The sequence below is a fragment of the Dermacentor variabilis genome, chromosome 8, assembly GCF_050947875.1.
Source record: "Dermacentor variabilis isolate Ectoservices chromosome 8, ASM5094787v1, whole genome shotgun sequence".
NCBI classification, from domain to species: domain Eukaryota; kingdom Metazoa; phylum Arthropoda; class Arachnida; order Ixodida; family Ixodidae; genus Dermacentor; species Dermacentor variabilis.
The window spans coordinates 36,028,667-36,036,342 of NC_134575.1; the positions used below are offsets into that span (position 1 = coordinate 36,028,667).

Consider the following 7,676-nt stretch of genomic DNA (forward strand, 5'->3'; position numbering starts at 1 on the left):
TACATGGACCTCGGCCTGTTTCGACACTGAAGGTACAGCCTAACTTTGGCAAATTAAATCATTGCGTACTAGGGAAAGGGAATAGCAATCCATAGATATCTTCCCATTAGAATTTAGAGTTGTCAATTGACTCTGTCTTTTAGTTTTGGCCCTGTAAAGTGTAGGCAGTCCTTGCACTAATTTTTCGAAAGTTCTACGCCCGTTTAACCCAACACTGGAATGAAATCGCTAATGAGGGACAAGACCGGCCCTGGACACGTAGATCACATGGTTGAAATGGACAATCATGAGGTGCTCCTGGGGTAGACACTCCCTCGAAGCTTTGCGCAGGCTATTCTGCTCTCTTGCACACTGAATGCTCGGAAAGACCCGAAAATATATGTGCATGTTCAAAAAAAAAAAAAAAAGGAAACAAGGAAAGCAGACATGGAGTGCATCAAGACATGCTAGACATTTATTATAACAACTTGCAACATAACACACTTTTTAAATACACGCGGCAAAAACAATTTATGTACATGCACAAGTTTGACTTAGATACAGCAGTATGTACAGTCAGTCATTGCAAGAAACTTTGGTTCCAGCAAGGCCACCCGCTGCACTGTACAGCAATGTGCAAGGTTTCTGGCCAACTCTGATTCTGTCACTTAACAGAACCTAACTGCAATACTGTGACACGGCAACCCGGAGGAAACCTCTTCAGAGTTCCGTCGAGCCCGAGTGCTCAGTGGGGATGCTGCCTTCAATATGTGTACTCTCATCTTCGCTGTTTAGAGACGACAGGTTTCGTTCGTTAAAGGGGCTCGCCGATCTCGCATGGAGCCCCTCTGCCATGTTACCAGAGGAACTAGCTGCGCAAGGGTCAATGTCGACAGGCATCGGAATTGTTGGAAGTTCGGGTTCAGGTGGTAGCTCTTCTGCACTTGCGCCACCACCCGATGTGGCTGGGACCATCTCGACGCTTGGTGGTGGCTGGGCTTCAGAAGTTGCTGGCGCCTCGACTTCCATTGGTGTGTCTCCTTTCTCATCCTTGCCGCCAACCCTCTCGACAGCAGCTGGCGGTGGCACTTCAGGCGACACCTCAGGAGCTGCGGAAGCGGCTGCTGCAGCAGCACCGGTAGCCTCGCTGGGACTCTCACTGCCTCCCTCTTCGTTGGATGGACCGGCTTCATCGGCAAGGCCTTCGACTTCCTGAGTTACAACCTCAACAAGAGCACCCGCTGGAGGTCTGCCCTCGAGCAAGTTGATGACAGACTGCACTTCTCTGACCATCGACTTGCGCAGCTGGCGGACGTCATCTCTGCCTGCTGGGTCCACAGCATCAAGCTTGATCATGAGTCGCGTAAGCATCTCATCAAGAAACTTGTACTGCTTGTCACCGGTCCTACCACTGAAATTCAACACCTGCTGTCGCAGGTCCGCAAGCTCCAGGCTGATCCTTCGGATCTGCTCCTCGGCCGTGGACTGCGCCTTCGTCTCTTGCTGCTGTGGCGGCGGGGGCTCCGAGCCCTGCTTTGCTGGTGCAGCCTGCGGTCCTAGCCTGCCACCCGACGACGATTTGGCCGTCGATGGGGTGCGCCTTGACGACTGCTGGCACTTTTGCCTCGGGAACGTGTGCGGCCAACTCTTTCCGCCAGCTTCCTGCTCGTCCATCGGATCGTCGACCCGACACCTGGCCATAGCCTCGTCCCCGCAGTCCATTTCAATGGGGACAGTCCGCACGTTCTGCGACTCTCCGGCCATTTCTTCGTTGTGGTGGTGGTGGTTATGAGACGACGGGCTTCTGGCCTGTCCCTGCATTGGGTATCCGTCCACTTCGACGGGTATAGTGTGGACATTCCTGGGCTCCCCGGAAGCAGGCTGCGGCTGGCTTTCCTTGGGGCTCGGGGCTGCGGCGAACGTCCTCCTGGCCTGGCTCTGAGGCTTGAGCTCACCGTCGGACGCGTAGCCCGCGCTGCTCGAGGCGCCCGTGCGGGGCTCCACCATGATGGGGATGTGGTGGACGCGAGGTTCGTGGCGCGACTTGGAGCACGACGCGCCGTTGGCTCCGCCGCCGCCGCTGCGAGCGCTCGAGCAGCTGGAGCGACTGCCCTGGGACGACGTCTCCGAGGCGGCATCGTTGGCCTCGTCGTGGCTGCTGCTGCCGCCGCCGCCGCCTCCGGAAGTCTCGTGGACCACCTTGATGGGCACGCCGCCTTCGTCGAATTCGGTGGTCCAGCCCCGGCGCACGCGCGACGACTGCGGCGAGCCGGGCATGGAGCCGGAGTTGCCGAACACGGAGCTGGTGTTGCGCCATTCCGGGTCGTCATAGAAGGCGGGCTGCGCCAGAGAAACGAAAAGGAAAGGTCAGGAAAAAAAGAAAAAAACGCCGTGGCAACCACGCGACGAGGCACGCATTACCAAACGATGAAAATTACTCGTTTCAACAAACAACCGCGTATACGTTCGTACGCCAGTCAATGCGCGGGGACTAAGAACAAAACCAGGTAGTTAAGGCTAATCAGGAGAGCTGACCTTCACGTAACAAATCGCTGAACAGAAGTCAAAGCTGGAACGCGCCTAGTGTCGTCTGCTTCTGACTAATCCGTCTCTGAGCTGGCAAAAAGTCGCAGAAGCTTCATACAATCGTTACCTGCCGCGAATGCAAAGCCCTAACACGCTAGTTGCTACTACATTTGATATGACGCTCACACAAACGCAAAACTGTAGCGAGCGATCAGAGACGTAACGTGACAGCTGTCGTTTGCTTCTTCTATAAACTCTGCTGATGGTGCAATTCGATCGCGCTAGAAGATCGCAGATGGTCGGAAGTCTATGCACCTGAGATTTTCGCTTGCGACCAGCCATATCCCGCGACGCGCACGCTTCCAAATCCAGTCACAAAAAGAAAGCAGGCTGACGATCAACGCCTAGTCAGCTGATCCACAGCACAACCGCTTAAAGGCAGACGCACCGCGTACCAGACAACCGGCGGAACGAAAGCCACGAAGAGAAAAAAATCCTTTTCGGCGCACTCCCCTAACCTCGCCCGCAGTTCGCTCTATTTTTTGCTTTTTTCGCGTCGTTTCCGCCTGTCAAATGGCGTAGCGCCGCCGTGACGTTGCACCGCCCAAACGCTGCGGGAGGCAGGCGACCCACGCAAAATAGCAACTTCGCTGACCGTCTAAAAATATTCCGAAGAACAAGAAAAGAGACGGTCGGCGCGGCAGCCCTAAAAGAAACAGCGACAACAAGAAAAAAAAAATATAACACATCGAACGCGCTGCCGAAAAACCATGCCGCAAACAACGAACCCCCACACAAGCTAGCTAAACAATCCGTTATGAACTGCAATTTTCCCCTCGCCTCGACATCTTTTCCACCTCGCCTTTTTCCGGCAAGCGGGATCGTTCGGCTGGTCTTTCTGTATTTGTTTTGCCTACGCGGCCAGTCCCGTACTGCAGCTCCCATAGCCCGAGCGTTCAAGGTCTCAGCCAAAGCGCCGCTTGAAGGTTACGCGCCGCGAGAGACGACGAGTGCTCGAAGAGCCTTCACTAATCGGACTTCTCACGACTGGTTCTGCAATGCGCTTCGCACGCCACGCAACAATTACGTTTTTTTTTCTGCTAGCTCGCCCCAGAAAGAAACCGGATTAGTGAAGCAGACGACTGCGAGGAGCCTCAAGCAGACGATCGACGGCCAATGCGCGGCGAAATCAATGCGGTACATCATAGCCAAGCCAATCACGAAGCCAGGCCAACACCCGTGCGCTGGCACAGCAGTTTCTGTTACCATTGGCCCATTTGTAGCACGCTTGATGGTTTCGGAGAATCGATGCTGTCTGACACGCGAAAGTACGATTACGCTTGGACCCAACCCCTATAAACGCGGCCGGGAAGGCGCGTTAATGCAGCCACTGGGCGCGAAATGCGTTGTCAGCTGCTTGCGCAATATGTCGAGAGAGAGCTGCTACTTACCCTGTGGAAACGGCCGGCCCAGTCCGTCGACCATGAGGGCGAATTGGTTTCGTAGAACATGTTATCCTCTTCGGGCTGAAACCCGAATCTTCGCAGTATCTCCGATCGTCTCTCGTCCGAGCTTCGGTCGGGATTAAACTGAAACGGCACTCGTCTGTAGCTCATATTTATCGGCTACCCCCACAGCGCAAAAAACTCGCAACGCGTTTGTCCACCTACACGCAGAAAGGCAGAGAAGAGAAAAAGGGGAAACGCAACGGTGGGTGACGTATACGGACGTCACCAGTCCCAGGAGCCAATTGGAAACGAGAACGGCGAAACGTCACGATTTGAGCCGACGAATCAAAGAAAGCTGGACAGGAACCTAGCGCCACCGCAACGCAGAAATGAGAACGAGAAGCTTCTCGAAACTCTCCCGACGTTCTCGAAATGTCGCGCCGCTTCGCGTGCTTCTCCACCGCCGGCGCCAGCCAGCGTCAAGCTTCTCGAGGCGTGGCGAACATTCGAGATGCGGCGCGCCAGCTTCAAACGCCTTTGACGCGTGTCGCCACCCGACGCGCTCGCAGCGTTGACTTTCTCGAGCTCTCTGAAGTGGGGAAAAGAATACCCGGGGCCCTTCACGCCGACTGAGCGATATGTTTCGACGTCACATTTTGATGTCGATAAAAAAAAAAAAAAAAGAAAACCTAGACAGTTGTGCACCCCCGTTACCTCTTTACACTTCCGGTTACTGACAGCTTTAAATCTGCTGACAATGACGTTGAATAAAACACATTCTTTAAATGCCGTAAAAGAATCTGACAAGGATGTATTAATGATTTTAATTTCAGAAACGGTGCCAGTTGTAACGCGCGCAGTATTTTATCAGTGCCGTAATTGAAAACGTTGCGATGTGCAGAGCAAAAGTGTTGTGTTTTGTCCGTGCTGCTTTTGCACTGTTACTAAACGTAGGTACGACGAATCCCAAACGACTCGCCCACCACGCAAGTTTTGCGTCATCTCGTAAAAGGTGGGAGACGGGTATGAAAGCGTACTGTTTGGCGGTCTGGTTATGGTGCGCTCAAGCAAACTCAAGGTTCAGGTCGTTGTTTCAGTGCTTTTACGCGTACGTTGCGCTGGGGCGTGGTGCATTCCTAGCTCAATCGCATCGTTCAGACGGGCTTCCGTCTAACTCTCGATTACTTCAGCTTTTTATTGTTCCTTCATACGTTTACCTGCTGCATTCTTTACCTAAGTTTACACGCTGCACCACGGGCATGGCATCTCCGGCGCCACTCGGGTTGCTCCGGTAATGGTGCATCCAGACGAAGGACCGAATCCGGATTTTTAGCAGACGCGGAAGACTATGCCACGGACCGTCCGGATGCAAGCGCATCCACACGGCGGACGAGACCCTAGCAGACGACAGCGCCACAGAGCCGGATTACTCTCGACCGCAGCCTCTGCGCAGGCTAGCAACAGTCTGGTCTGAGAGTTTCTTCCGCGAATTGTGAGTGTTCGACAAAATGGAGGCCGGCAGAAAGCGACGTTTGGCCGCGATGGCTGTTGTTCTGTCAGAGATTGACGAGGACTTTGATTTGCTTCCACGAAAACGGCGTTGTTGGCGGAAAGACTGGATGGGAAGGAAAGAATTGGAATGCTCTACGAAGAGCTCCTGAAGACTGACCTCGACGAATATCGGAGGCTACTTCGTGTAAGCAGAGAGCAGTTTCTGCAACTGCTGTTACGCGTGGGGCCCCGCATAAGAAGGGAGGATACCGTTATGCGCCATTCTATATCGGCGGCAATACGGCTGCAGGTGACACTGCGGTACCTTGCTTCAGGTAAGTGTCACACGTTTCCAAGTTATTACGGAGAGCGCCGTGGTAAATGTATATCGGTTGAAAACTGAGCTTGGTGCTGATCGAAGGCCGCTACACAAGTGTGTTGAAGCGCGCTCGTGTGGTAGCGTACGAGCTCAATCGCATCCGAAATATCCAATGCAGATCCAGAGGGTTCGCATGGAAGGAGTATCACGAGTAAACACAAGTTTTGTACGGCCGTGCTGTCCGCACCGACTTTTTGCATAAACATGCATGAGATAATATTGATCTGTTTGCACTTAACTACGCCAGTGAGCGCGATTGCTTTTCGCTGATACTGTATTCATTTACTGCTCTGAAACAGCCAGATATCAGATGTATTTGTTGTACACTTCCTACTTTTTTGTAGTCTGCTCGCGAGCAGTTCACTGAGATTTCTTCTTTTTTATTACAGGAGAGAGTCACTATTCCCTGAGCCGACAGTTTAGGCTCGGTCACTCAAGTGTGAATGACATTATACATGAAACATGTACTGCCATTTACGAGGAGCTGGGAAGCAACATTATAAGAACACCCCGCACGGAGGAGGAATGGAAATATGTGAAATAAAAGGCGGCGTCATCGCACAAGTTTTTTGTTCAATAGACGTGAACGACACCAGGAGCTACGAACCACTGAAACCAGGCGCCAGCAAACGTACTGATGCTTACTGCAATGCGGCTGTCCTCGAGCAGGAGAGAAGTGTACTGGTTGCCAGACACTTTTCTCCCGGCCAGTTAAAGCTGCAGCTTTACCCCGCCAGAATCTGGATGTGAAAAACGGGTTGGCGTTATCCGTCCGCGCGGCTCACGGAAGAGGCGCGGACGAAGCACATCGCTGATGTGAGGTCACGTGACGCGCTGTCCGGCCCTGTACATCCGGATTCGGTCCTTCGTCTGGATGCACCATAACCGATGGCATGCCGCGGCAATGGTTGACCGCACTTGACACAGGATGGCGCTACCGGTCTGAAGATGTGGTGCAGCCGTTGCATCGATCTGTGTTCGCGAATCTTCCCGAGGCTTCTACATAGGCAAAGAAATTCAACTCTATGATTTGAGTCTGAGAACGGTGTGCTTGCAGGGAAGAGAAAAAGAGGCGGAAGGCGACTTCAATGAGTAAATTCATAACACCTACGATTCATGTGGAAAACAAACAAGTACATTTCACAACAACGCGAGACGACATACATTATATCAAGCTTCCGCTCTGGAGTTCTGCGTCCGAGTTTTTACCTACATAAAGCTGGTCTCTCCACTATTACCCTCTCTTCTTGTAAAAGTCTAAGATGTTTTTTTTTTTTTCGTTGAAGCGTCCGGAAGGTTACGTTGATAAGGGTGCCGTCTACATATACTAGCGGACAACTTTCTGCGGCAATGAAGGAAAAACTATACGGAGGCAAAGCGCGCACAAGTGAGAGCGCTTCTCAAGAGAGTCCGGTGTTTTCATCCACGTTAGTTTAGGCTGGGGAAAAGAAAACATGAACACCTTATTAGCAACAGTTAAATAAGATAAAACACACCACTGAGTGTGAACGTTTACTTATTTTGCAGCTTTTCACTTCCGCGTCTGGGCAAACGTGAAACCGTCGCACGTAAAGCTGCGTCGACTCAGCGTCTGTTCCGAACAAGCAAAAACACTAGAGAGTTTTAGAATAGGGCTTTGCGGGTGTTAGCGTTGGTGGACGCAGGAGTGAAGAGTTTTAGAATAGGGTTTTACGTTTGCGGATAGCGTCTTGCGCTGACAGCGCCACTACGGCGTCAAGGAAAAGCTATTAGAAATAATTAAATAAAATATACCATTTTATTATAGGAATAGCAATTTTGACTTGCGTGTATTCGCGTTTAATTACAATTTAGAGGTTATTCTGCAAGCAGCA

General features: G+C 52.1%; 1 protein-coding gene across 2 annotated transcripts; it reads right to left on the bottom strand.

Moving 5' to 3' along the window:
• Positions 1-427: 427 nt before the first annotated feature.
• On the bottom strand, positions 428-4,196 carry stv (BAG domain-containing protein starvin). Of its 2 annotated transcripts, none has more exons than XM_075701808.1 (2): positions 3,957-4,196; positions 428-2,319 (listed from the first exon to the last, which is right to left on the bottom strand). In XM_075701808.1, the coding sequence occupies exons 1-2, from the start codon at positions 4,119-4,121 to the stop codon at positions 700-702; spliced, it is 1,785 nt and encodes a 594-aa protein (XP_075557923.1). In that variant the 5' UTR covers positions 4,122-4,196; the 3' UTR covers positions 428-699. The 2 variants fall into 2 exon arrangements, with proteins under 2 accessions (XP_075557923.1, XP_075557924.1); XM_075701809.1 differs by lacking the exon at positions 3,957-4,196 and adding an exon at positions 2,821-2,953.
• Between the last annotated feature and the right edge of the window lie 3,480 nt (positions 4,197-7,676).